A 13,729-nucleotide genomic window follows, 5' to 3' on the forward strand; every position below is an offset into this window, starting at 1 on the left:
CACCATTCACAATAGGTGATATCACAGCTCACCTCCTCCTCCTGTACAATGACTGATAACACCTCTATATACAGTAGATAACACAGGATCCACCACACACAATAGGTGATATCACAGCTCTCCTCCTCCCTCTCCTGTACAATGACTGATAACACCTCTATATACAGTAGATAACACATGATCCACCATTCACAATAGGTGGTGTCACAGCTCACCTCCTCCTCCTGTACAATGACTGATAACACCTCTATATACAGTAGATAACACAGGATCCACCATTCACAATAGGTGGTGTCACAGCTCACCTCCTCCTCCTGTACAATGACTGATAACACCTCTATATACAGTAGATAACACAGGATCCACCATACACAATAGGTGATATCACAGCTCACCCCCTCCTCCTGTACAATGACTGATAACACCTCTATATACAGTAGATAACACAGGATCCACCATTCACAATAGGTGATATCACAGCTCTCCTCCTCCCTCTCCTGTACAATGACTGATAACACCTCTATATACAGTAGATAACACAGGATCCACCATTCACAATAGGTGATATCACAGCTCTCCTCCTCCCTCTCCTGTACAATGACTGATAACACCTCTATATACAGTAGATAACACAGGATCCACCATTCACAATAGGTGGTGTCACAGCTCACCTCCTTTACCTACTGTACAATGACTGATACAATCTCTATATACTGTAGAAATGACACTGAATCCACAAGTTAAAATGGATGATGTGACAGTTCACCTCCTCCCCCACCCTGCTCGGTGACCTCTGCACAGGTTATAGAGCATGCCTCCTACACTCTCCTACAGAATCTATATGTTGTTTACTGAGATTTAGCTGCTGTACAGTAAACGGTAACAGAGCAGGCATGATGGCTGCTTCCATAATCATGGACACCGTATGAATGAAAAAACTACAATGTGATTATAAAAACAGGTTATAAATATTAGTACGGTTAATATTCATTCCTGTTAGTGAAAAAAAGAAAAACTTGTTACATTTCCTGTAATAAATAAATAAGATTTGTCCATGTTAGATACTGTACTTGCTCGTAGTCACAGTCGTTGTTGTTGTACTTGAAATTTTTGTCGGCATTGTACCTGAGCCAAAATTATCAAACAGATTAGTGGTTTCGTCAGATTTTTTTTTTTTGATAGATGAATATTTAAAAAACTATGAAAACAATTACAATTAAACTGATTCTAGTTGGATTTGGTGATCTATGGGAAAACCTCTTTTAATGCTTCTATGGATGTACTTAGGAAGGAGGAGAGGCGGCCTCGGTGTACCTTCTCCGGGACGACAAGGTACACCGAGAACCACTGGAACTACCGATGCTGTCACCCAGGCTGCAGGGGGAGAGTTTGGTTCTCTGGATTGACCTTTGAACTTGAGACCAGGGGGCGTGGAGGACATAAAAGAGGAACAGTGCGCAGGAACAGGTTCAGTGTTGGCAGGAAGCTGTAGTGGGCAGGGGCTGAGTGTGTGCCCTCCTGCGCTGTACAGTCAGGATAGAGTGGGCCCAAGCCATAGTGGCCTACGGAAGCTTATCAGAGACTCCAGGCGGAGACGCTTCCAGAGATCGCTGACAGTGCTGACTCCCGTAATACCACTAAGCATGAGTGATCCCTCCTTGCAACCAGACCGTAGAGGACACACTCCCAGATGAGACGACCAGGCCGCAAAGTGCGGCTGCCTGATTTATCCACTCCCGCACACTCCTGTGCTGTATCGGCGCTTAAAAGAAAGGACTGTTCCTCCTCCAATGGATCTCCCCTTGGACCCAGGACCCATTACCTGCGACCGGACCACCGACGACACCAGAATCCAATGCCCCTTCTGTACCAGGACAACACTGGATTTTTCAAGTATTCAGGCCGGGATGCCACCGCTATCATCTCAGAGACTGCTCATGATGATCAACGCCGGATCAATAAGTTTGATGCCTTTGAACTCTCCCCTACTTTATTATACACCTATTGCCCCTAAGTTTATCATACACAGTTTTCTCATCTTATCTTCCATTTACCCTCTCTCTGTGTGGCGTAACGCTGTTATATTAAATCCCTCTGTTAACCCTTGCTCTGCCTCCAACCATTACCTCATCCGTGTACCTACTCTTACTTGGCGTAGTCGGCAGGATGCAGTCTTCAAGTTCGGAAGGGGCAGATCGAGCGTCTGGAGCACTCCCCAGGTCCAATATCTCCTTAGGGGCTATGCAAACTAACTTGCCAAATTTTAATGGGAACAATACCATGCTGTGGAGCTGGACTGAATGTATTAGGGGGATGATGAACATGCACCCTATGGTACTTGCACTGCAGGCGAAGATCGCCATAATAGCACTGGAGGGAGGGGCCAAAGATTCCATAATGTTGAGATCCCCCGACAGCATGACATGTTTGACAAGGTCTTACATATACTAGAGGAGACACATGGGGACCCCACAGATGTAGGAGAGTTGAGGTCACGCCGGTGTAGTCAGATTCAAAGGGAGGGGGAGACAGTGAACCAGTACATGAACTTGTTACAGGAGATTCACACAGTCGTGATCAGAAAAGGAGGGGTGGGGATAGGCCCCATTGACGTAGTAGTCCGGGATCAGTTGGTGACCGGGCTGAGAGACACTCTGCTTAAACAGGCTCTACGAGAGAGCTTGAGAGTGAACCCAAACATGACATTTGCAGAGGTGGTTGGTGAAGCGCGGGTATGAGAGCAGGAGCAGCGGGTGGCAGTACCAGTGGCGAAGATTTGGAGTGGAGAGGTAGCTGTGAGCTCAGCGACTGAAACAGGTTGGGCCGAAGATCTGCAAAGAGAAATCTTAGCCATGAGAGAGGATCTGACGGAAACTAAGAGGAAAGTGTCTTCTTTGAGTACCCCTGGGACCAAAACCTACTCAGAGTCGAGACTGGGAGGAAGTGCTGCTCGGCTGAAAGAACTCCCTACCTGTTTTCTATGTGGTGAGCTCGGGCATATGGGTTGGGCCTGCCCACAATAGAGACGGCCTCCACAGCGCCCCCTGTTAAACTAGGAGGCTCTGAGGCTTCCTCCAGAAAAGGGAAAGTGCTGGGAAAAGTAATCACCCCAGCTGCAGGCAGAATGGAGATACCCCTTGGGTAGACTGTGCTATCCTTGCCTGTCCAGGCCTGCACGCCCCTGGAAGGGGTAGAGATACAACTGGAGCCAGCCGTCATGGAGAATTTTCCACCAGGTTTCTTAGTCACACGAACGTTGGCTACTGTGTGCAAAGGAAAAGTACAAGTACACTGTATAAATCGGAGAAAAGAACCGCTTACCTTGCCTCCCAAGAGTGAGATAGCCCAAGTCATCGGCATGCCAGAAGAATTGATGTTACCCCAGACCGTCCAATTGACCGCAAAAAAGGAAGATCCTTGGATTGTAGTCATAGAAGCTCTGTCCATGTCAGAGACATTACAGCAAAAAGAGGGACGAAAAATCCTTGATCAACTGAACTTTCCGGGCTTACATCTAGTCAGATACAACAAGTGGAAATCCTATTAGGATGCTATCGGGATGTGTTCGCTCAGCATGAAGATGACTTTGGCTGTACCACCGCCATAACCCACGAGATCCCAACAGGGCAAGCAGCACCTATATGAGAACGCTATCAGCAGATGCCTCCACAACTATATCAGGAAGTGAAAGAGATGCTCTCCCAGATGTTGCAGAACAGCGTGATCCGGGAAAGCCAGAGCCCTGTGGACTGTTCCAATTGTCCTTGTCCGAAAGAAAGATGGAACCCTCTGATTCTGCATAGACTACTGCAAGTTAAATAACTGTACCGTTCGAAACTCATATCCGCTGCCCCATGTAGAAGAGTCTCTCTCTGCCCTGGGACATGCAAAGAATTTCTCCACACTGGATTTAGCAAGTAGCTACTGGCAGGTACCAATGTCGGAGCATGACCGAGCAAAGACGGCCTTTATACAGTATTACCAATGGGGCTGTTTGTATTTAACCGAATGCTGTTCGGGCTGGCGAATGCTCTGGGAACTTTTCAACGGCTCATAGAGAAGTGTCTGGGGGACGTGAATTTCGAAGCCATGCTGATCTATCTGGATGACATAATCGTCTGTGCTGGCACATTTGATGATCATCTCCAACGATTAGTGCAAGTATTGAGCCGGCTCTAAGGACACGGCCTAAACGTGAAACCTTCCAAATGCCATCTGTTCCATACCCAGATTGAATACCTGGGGCATATGGTTTCGGCTGAAGGGGTGAGACCATCGTCAAAAAAGATTGCAGCGGTACTAGACTGGCCCACCCCAAAGACAGTAATGGACGTAAGGACCTTCTTGGAACTAACTGGCTACTACCGACAGTTTGTGAAGAATTTCACACACATCGTGAATCCACTGCAGGAACTGTTGATGCATCCCATCCAGGGCAAAGAATCGGGAGATACAGTTGGGAGAACAGCAAGATCAGGCATTCCAAACTCTAAAAACTGCCCTGACGGAAGCACCAGTGTTGGCCTATGCTAACTTTTCACAGCCCTTCATTCTGCATATGGATGGCAGCCTTCAAGGACTATGAGCGGTGTTGTCACAAATCCTAGATCGAAAAGAATGGGTGATTGCATATGCAAGTTGCTCCCTCCATGACTCCGAACGAAATCCCAACAATTACAGCTCATTCAAGTTGAAGCTACTGGCACTGGTGTAGGTTATGACCGAGAAATTTGCAGAATGCTTGGCAGGGTCCAAAGTGCTTGTACGTACTGACAATAACCCATTGGCTCATCTTGAGAATGTGAAATTAGGGGCCCTAGAGCAATACTGGGTAGCAAGGATGGCAAAATATCAATATAAAATCATTTACCGTCGAGGAGCCGAAAATGCCCATGCAGACGCATTGTCCAGAGTCACACACGAAAAGCCTGGTCCCAATAGGGATATAGGACTTGAGGATGAGGAAATTCCTGTCTTCCGGGGTACTGTCTGGACATTGGCAGCAACGCAGGACCAAGGGCAGGTGGATGTCAAAAAAAGTATACTGAGACAGTCTCGTGATGAATGGGTAAGGATTAGTGTTGAGCATTCCGATACCGCAAGTATCGGGTATCGGCCGATATTTGCGGTATCGGAATTCCGATACCGAGATCCGATATTTTTGTGATATCGGGTATCGGTATCGAATCAATAGGGATGTGTAAAATAAAGAATTAAAATAAAAAATATTGATATGCTCACCTCTCCGGCGGCCCCTGGACATCACGCTGCTATCCGGGAGGCTTCTTTGTTTAAAAAGCGCGCCTTTCGGACCGGTGAATGACGTCCCGGCTTCTGATTGGCCGCGTGCCGCCCATGTGACCGGCACGCGGCCAATCAGAAGCCGCGACGTCATTCTCATTCACAAAACTGCTAATTATAGGAATTGAGGACCTGCGAATGACGTCGCGGCCTCTGATTGGTCGCGTGCCGGTCACATGGGCGGCACGCGACCAATCAGAAGCCGGGACGTCATTCACAGGTCCGAAAGGCGCGCTTTTTAAACAAAGAAGCCTCCCGGTTAGCAGTGTGAAGTCCAGGGGCCGCCGGAGAGGTGAGCATATCAATATTTTTTATTTTAATTCTTTATTTTACACATCCCTATGGATCCCAGGGCCTGAAGGAGAGTTTCCTCTCCTTCAGACCCTGGGAACCATGAGAATACCTTCCGATACTTGATGTCCCATTGACTTGTATTGGTATCGGATATCGGTATCGGCGATATCCGATATTTTTCGGGTATCGGCCGATACTATCCGATACCGATACTTTCAAGTATGGGACGGTATCGCTCAACACTAGTAAGGATCCAAAAAGAAGATGGTTAACTCGCACAGATCTGGCTTTGGGTCGGCCAACAACAATTGCCCAGCAAGAACGAGAGAGAAGTCCTGTGAGCTGTCCAAGCCCCCAGAACAGAGAACCCCTATCCAGACTGTGGTGATCTCAGCCCCGATGGACATACTGATGATCGACTATGTAACGATTGGACCAGCCTGCCAAGGATAAAATCATTTTCTGGTGATGGTGGTTCATTTTACTAAATTTGCAGTAGTGACCCCAACTCGAGACAAAACTGCAGCTCATGCCATCTGTAAAAATTTCATCCAAGTATACGGTTGTCCGAAGAGGATACATTCAGATCAGGGAGCCTGCTTCCTGGAGAAAGTGATGGAAGAGCTGCATCGCTTATACCAGATTGAAAAGTTGCAGACAACCCCTTACCATCCTCAGGGCAACGGAGCCTGTGAACATTTCAAACGCACCCTCATTCAAATGTTAAGGACTCTGGAGGAGGATCGTAAGGCCCGTTGGCCGGAATTTATGCCAGAGCTGGTGTGGGTATGTAACAAGTGATGTTATGAGTCCATAACACTATGGGACACACACCTTACTCCCTACTTTTTGGCAGGTCGGGCTAGGAGATTACTGAGCTGGAACTGGACCCAGAGGAGGACTACCCACGGACGGGGGTGTCTAACTGGTTGTGAGAACATCAGCATTGATTTCAAGAGTTGGAACATATTGCAGTGGCCTCACTGAGAGGGACAGCTCTACAGGCCAGAGATTGGGTGCTGGTGAGAGACAAACATCCGCGAAACAAGCTCGGCTATCAGTGGGATGAAACGCCACTCCCGGTTGTACGTCGGGTCCCCCGTGGAGGGCCAGTCTACGAAATTTGACCCGAAGAAGAAGAAGGTGCCCCTTCCCGTATGGTGCATTGAAACATGCTCTGGCCTTGTGTATCCCATGATCCAATTGTAAAAGAAAAAGAAGAGATTCCTACTGCTGGAAGCCCTCCATTAATTCAGGTCAAGGAAGAGGAATATGCCAGTGGGAGAGAAAGAAGAACAGACACCTGAGACACCTGAGACTCCTGAGGCTCCTGTAATTCCAGAAATGACTGTTCTACCTGAATTGGGCATGTCCCCAGCCCTGTCGGTCTAACCAAATCCAACCACTTCCCAGGACTTGACAGAGACTCCCAGTTTATGTTGCTCTGAATGCTCAACCACAGGAAGACCCCCTAACTGTTTTGATCAGCATAATTTCATCTGGAGACAAATTGTGAAAGGAATAAAAGAATGCAAACACCTGCTGCAAGAAATCTCACCCGTGGAATGGCAAGCACACATAAAGGGAGAATGTAAGGTGGAGAGGTGGCCTCGGTGTGCCTTGTCCAGGATGAGTCCAGAACCACCGATGCTGTCACCCGAGTTGCAGGGGGGAGAGTTTAGTTCTTCGGACCGACCTTTGAACTTGAGACCAGGGAGCGTGGAGGACATAAAAGGGTAACAGTCTGCCGGAACAGGTCCAGTTTTGGCGGGAAGCTGTAGTATGCAGGGGCTGAGTGTGAGCCCTCCTGCGCTGCATGGTCAGGACAAAGTAGGCCCAAGCCAGAGTGGCCTACGGAAGCTTACCAGAGACTCCAGGTGTAGATGCTTCCAGAGATCGCTGACAGTGCTGACTCCCGTAATACCACTGAGCATGAGAGATCTCTCCTTGCGACTAGACCGTAGAGGACACACTCCCAGATGGGACTACCAGGCCGCAAAGTGCGGCTGCCTGATTTATCCGCTCCCGCATACTCCCGTGCTATGTCGACCCTCAAAAGAAAGGACTGTTCCTCCTCAAAAGGATCTCCCCTTGGACCCAGGACCCAGGACCTGCGACCGGACATCACAGGACCACCGACAACACCGGAATCCAGTTCCCCTTCTGAACCAGGACAACACTGGATTCTTCAAGCATTCAGGCTGGGACACCACTGCTATCATCTCATTGACTGCTCCTGATCAACGCCGGATCGATAAGTTTGATACCTTTGAACTCTCGCTTACCTTATTATACACCTGTTGCCCCTAAGTTTATTATACACAGTTTTATCATCCTATCTTTCATTTACCCTCTCCCTGTGTGGAGTAACGCTGTTATATTAAATCCCTTTGTTAACCCTTGCTTTTCTTCTGACCGTTACTGCGTCCGTTTACCTGCTTTCAGTACAGTACAAGCACAAGGGATGGGATGAATAGAAATCCTACCCCCACTGTGTTCTATAGTCTGCTGCATAAACTCATCTGTGGTGCAGGTTTCCAAGCTTCAGCATGTCAATTTCTCTTATGAGAACAATCTATCTATCGATTATCTATCTATCTATCTATCTATCTATCTATCTATATATCTATCTATCATCTTTTATTATTTAATTATCATCTATCACCGATCTATCTACTATATCTATTATCTATCTATCATCTATCTATATATCATCTATCTATTATCTATCTTTATATATATTATCTATCTATCTATCTATTATCTATCTATCTATCTATCTACTCAAAAAAGAGGCAGCACTCCATTGTTAAGGTGAAAAAATGTGGAAGGTTTAATCGACCCACATAGCCGGGCGACGTTTCAGCTCCATCTGAGCCTTTATCAAGCAGTGCTTGATAAAGGCTCAGATGGAGCTGAAACGTCGCCCGGCTATGTGGGTCGATTAAACCTTCCACATTTTTTCACCTTAACAATGGAGTGCTGCCTCTTTTTTGAGTATCTGTGAATTTGGAGCAATCGTTGGACTGGTTACTTGAGGCCCTGCACATAAAGATAAGTAAAAGTTGTGCTGTTCCTTTTTTTCTACTATCTATCTATCTATCTATCTATCTATCTATCTATCTATCTATCTATCTATCTATCTATCTATTATCTTTCCATTTATATATCTATTAATCTATCATTTATCTATTTATTTTCTAGTATATATCTATTATCCATCTATCTATTTATCTATGATTTAGCAGAAAAATAATTTTGGTGGAGAACCTCTTCCATTGGAAATAATCCAGATAGTAAGATTGAAGAGCTAATACCCTTCTGGCAAGTTTAGTAAGTTGAGTAAATTACCTTTAGGAGTAGATGGCATGGTTGTAGTTGTTGGCCTTAGTGTGGAAGTTGATGCCATGGTTGTAGTTGTTGAGCGTTCTGTGGTAGTAGATTGCATGGTTGTAGTTGTTGGGCTTTGTGTGGTAGTAGATTGCATGGTTGTAGTTGTTGGTTGTTCTTTGGTAGTAGATGACATGATTGTAGTTCTTTGGCTTTGTGTGGTAGTAGATTGCATGGTTGTAGTTGTCGGGCGTTCTGTGGTAGTAGATGGTATGGTTGTAGTTGTTGGGCTTTGTGTGGTAGTAGATTGCATGGTTGTAGTTGTCGGGCGTTCTTTGGTAGTAGATGACATGATTGTAGTTCTTTGGCTTTGTGTGGTAGTAGGTTGCATGGTTGTAATTCTTGGTTGTTCTGTGGTAGTAGATAGCATGGTTATAGTTATTGGGCTTTGTATGGTAGTTGATGGCATGGTTGTACTTGTTGGTTGTTCTGTGGCAGTAGTTGACATGGTTATAGTTGTTGGGCTTTGTATGGTAGTAGATTGCATGGTTGTAGTTGTCGGGCGTTCTGTGGTAGTAGGTGGCATGGTTGTAGTTGTTGGTTGTTCTGTGGTAGTAATTGGCATGGTTATAGTTGTTGGCCGTTCTGTGGTGGTAGAGGACACGGTTGTAGTTTTTGGGCTTAGTGTAGTAGTAGTGCCTAAATCGAGAAAAGAAAACAAGCAAACAAAAAAGTTATTTGACGCCAATCAAAAATGAGGATGTGATGTTGGGCAATGAGCACAAAGCAAATGTGACATGGACAGTGACATGCTCAACATAGGTGATGATGACATGTAACTTTGCTTAACTTGAGTCTGGTACAAGATCTATTACTAACTCTACTCAGTTACTGCTGAAAGTACCTGTTACTCACTGATCTTTCTACAATCTTATGTACCATAGTGATCCCCCCACAGTTCTTGACATACTGATATACTGATTGATATATGCAATCTAATGTCTTTTTCCAGAGAAAAGCAAGCTTTTCTTAATATGTAAATTATTGGAAAAGATCTATGTGCCAGACATAGATCTCCCTGATAATCTGCCTCCAACATTTTTTTTGAAATGACAGGGGCCATAATTAGTATGAGACATGTAGATCAGGAGGGCAGACTGTCAGTCATCACATGTCTCACACTGGAGATGCCACCATTCATTTAAAATGAGCTCTGGGGGCAGATTACCAGGGAAATCTAAGTCAGGCTCATAGATCCCAATGCTACTACCGGTAAATTACTCTAAGTAACTCTGGCACACAATGGAACATTTTACATTTAACCACCGCCAAGTTCGCTTTAAGCTGCCCGATATGTAATAAATAACTCACAAAAAGCAAGAGCCGAAATTCCTTTTAGTTATCATTTCCCACAGAAAGTAGTAAGAGTTAAGGATCTGTATGTAAAATTGTTGTGATAAAAAATATGGCTCATTCTGCAAAAAAAAGTATGAGCCCTAAAACAGAGATTAAAAAAAAAAGGAAAAAAAGGTCTTCACATATAGCCTGAAATTGATTGTGTCCTTAAAGGGTTAATGTATATCTATTATGCAGTGAGTTTAAACAGAAGCTGAATCTTTGGAGAGAATCTCACTTACGTGGACAGTCACACGGGATGAGGCGGCACTTATAATGGTTGTGGTTGGGCATAGTCGGATTGCAGTGTCGAGGAAGGCACCAGCAGTGTTTCTTTTCTGCATTTTGTTAAGAACACAGGATTGTTATCAGCATTAATTTTGTATAATGTTTACCTTTATTATACATTTATTATTTAACCCCTTAGTGACAGAGCCAATTTGGTACTTAATGACCGGGCCAATTTTTGCAATTCTGACCACTGTCACTTTATGAGGTTATAACTCTGGAACGCTTTAAAGGATCCCGCTGATTCTGAGAATGTTTTTTCGTGACATATTGTACTTCATGTTAGTGGTAACATTTCTTCGATATTACTTGCGATTATTTATGAAAAAAATGGAAATATGGCGAAAATTTTTAAAATTTTGCAATTTTCAAACTTTGTATTCTTATGCCCTTAAATCAGAGAGATATGTCACGAAAAATAGTTAATAAATAACATTTCCCACATGTCTACTTTACATCAGCACAATTTTGGAAACAAATTTTTTTTTTTTGTTAGGGAGTTATAAGGGTTAAAAGTTGACCAGCAATTTCTCATTTTTACAACGCCATTGTTTTTTAGGGACCACATCACATTTGAAGTCATTTTGAGGGGTCTATGTGATAGAAAATAATGAAGTGTGACACCATTCTAAAAACTACACCCCTCAAGGTTCTCAAAACCACATTCAAGAAGTTTATTAACCCTTTACATGCTTCACAGGAACTGAAACAATGTGGAAGGAAAAAATGAACATTTAACTTTTTTTTGCAAACATCTTAATTCAGAACCATTTTTTTTATTTTCACAAGTGTAAAAACAGAAATGTAACCATAAATTTTGTTACGCGATTTCTCCTGAATACGCCAATACCCCATATGTGGGGGTAAACCACTTTTTGGGCGCACCGCAGAACTTAGAAGTGAAGGAGCGCCGTTTGACTTTTTCAATGCAGAATTGGCTGGAATTGAGATCGGACGCCATGTCACGTTTAGAGAGCCCCTGATGTGCCTAAACAGTGGAAACTCCCCACAAGTGACACCATTTTGGAAACTAGACCCCTTAAGGAACTTATCTAGATGTGTGGTGAGCACTTTGAACCCCCAAGTGCTTCACAGAAGTTTATAACGTAGAGCCGTGAAAATAAAAAATCACTTTTCTTTACACAAAAATGATCTTTTCGCCCACAAATTCTTATTTTCACAAGGGTAACAGGAGAAATTAGACCACAAAAGTTGTTGTGCGATTTCTCCTGAATACGTCGATACCCCATATGTGAGGGTAAACCACTGTTTGGGCGCACCGCAGAGCTTGGAGGTGAAGGAGCGCCGTTTTACTTTTTCAATGTAGAATTGGCTGGAATTGAGATTGGACGCCATGTCGCGTTTGGAGAGCCCCTGATGTGCCTAAACAGTGGAAACCCCCCACAAGTGACCCCATTTTGGAAACTAGACCCCTTAAGGAACTTATCTAGATGTGTGGTGAGCACTTTGAACCCCCATGTGCTTCACAGAAGTTTATAATGTAGAGCCGTGAAAAAAAAAATCGCATTTTTTCTACAAAAATGATTTTTTGCCCACAAATTTTTATTTTCACAAGGGTAACAGGAAAAATTAGACCACAAAAGTTGTTGTGCAATTTCTCCTGAGTACGCTGATACCCAATATGTGGGGGTAAACCACTGTTTGGGCGCACCGCAGAGCTTGGAAGAGAAGGAGTGCCGTTTTACTTTTTCAATGTAGAATTGGCTGGAATTGAGATCGGACGCCATGTCGCGTTTGGAGAGCCCCTGATGTGCCTAAACAGTAGAAATCCCCCACAAGTGACCCCATTTTGGAAACTAGACCCCCCATGGAACTTATCTAGATGTGTGGTGAGAACTTTGAATGCCCAAGTGCTTCACAGAAGTTTATAATGCAGAGTCATAAAAAAATATATATATTTTTCCACAAAAAGGATTTTGTAGCCCCCAAGTTTTTATTTTCACAAGGGTAACAAGAGAAATTGGACCCCAGAAGTTGTTGTCCAATTTATCCCGAGTATGCTGATGCCCCATATGTGGGGTTAACCCACTGTTTGGGCACACGGCAGAGCTCAGAAGGGAGGGAGCACCATTTGACTTTTTGAGCGCAAAATTGGCTGTCGTGTTTGGAGACCCCCTGATGTACCTAAACAGTGGAAACCCCCCAATTCTAGCTCCAACCCTAACCCCAACACACCCCTAACCCTAATCCCAACCTGATCCATAATCCTAATCACTAACCCTAACCATAATCACAACCCTTACCCCAAAACAACCCTAATGTCAACCCTAACCATAACCCTAATCAAAACCCTAAATCCAACACACCCCTAATCCTAATCTCAACCCTAACCTCAAACCTAACCCTAATCACAATACAACCCTAATCACAACTCTAACCTTAACCCTAATCCCAAACCTAACCCTAATCCCAAGCGTAACCCTAATGCCAACCCTAACCCTAATACCAACCCTAATCCAAACCCTAACCCTAATCCCAACTCTAACCCTAACTTTAGCCCCAACCCTAGCCCTAACTTTAGCCCCAACCCTAACCCTAGCCATAAGGCTACTTTCACACTTGCATCCGTCGCAATCCGTCGTTTTGGACAAGAAACGGATCCTGCAAATGTGCCTGCAGAATGCGTTTTTTGCCCATAGACTTGTATTGCTGACAGATCGTGACGGATGGCCACACGTCGCGTCCGTCGTGCACTGGATCAGTGTTTTGGCGGACCGTCAGCACAAAAAAACGTTCAATGTAACTTTTTTTGTACGTCGCATCCGCCATTTCTCACCGCCCCCTCCTCCTCAGGACATAGATTGGGCAGCGGATGCGTTGAAAAACTACATCCGCTGCCCACGTTGTGCACAATTTTCACAACGTGCGTCGGTATGTCGGGCCGATGCATTGCGACGGCCCCGTACCGACGTAAGTATGAAAGATGCCTAACCCTAAATTTAGCGCCAACCCTAACTTTAAATTTAGCCCCAACCCTAACCCTAAATTTAGCCCTAACCCTAACCCTAATCCTAGCCCTAACCCTACCCCTAACCCTACCCCTAACCCTACCCCTAGCCCTAACCCTACCCCTAACCCTAGCCCTAACCCTACCCCTAAC

General features: G+C 44.8%; 1 protein-coding gene across 1 annotated transcript in view; it reads right to left on the reverse strand.

The window, feature by feature from the left end:
• Window positions 1-13,729, reverse strand: part of LOC138666196 (mucin-2-like) — a 37,701-nt gene that overhangs the window by 4,605 nt on the left and 19,367 nt on the right. The window contains exons 5-6 of the mRNA XM_069754436.1: window positions 10,563-10,658; window positions 8,947-9,624 (exon numbers count right to left, since the gene is read on the reverse strand). Coding sequence (XP_069610537.1) covers window positions 8,947-9,624; window positions 10,563-10,658 — 774 coding nt within the window. The remainder of the gene's footprint in view (window positions 1-8,946; window positions 9,625-10,562; window positions 10,659-13,729) is intronic.

Source organism: Ranitomeya imitator, chromosome 2 (assembly GCF_032444005.1).
Source record: "Ranitomeya imitator isolate aRanImi1 chromosome 2, aRanImi1.pri, whole genome shotgun sequence".
Lineage (NCBI taxonomy): Eukaryota > Metazoa > Chordata > Amphibia > Anura > Dendrobatidae > Ranitomeya > Ranitomeya imitator.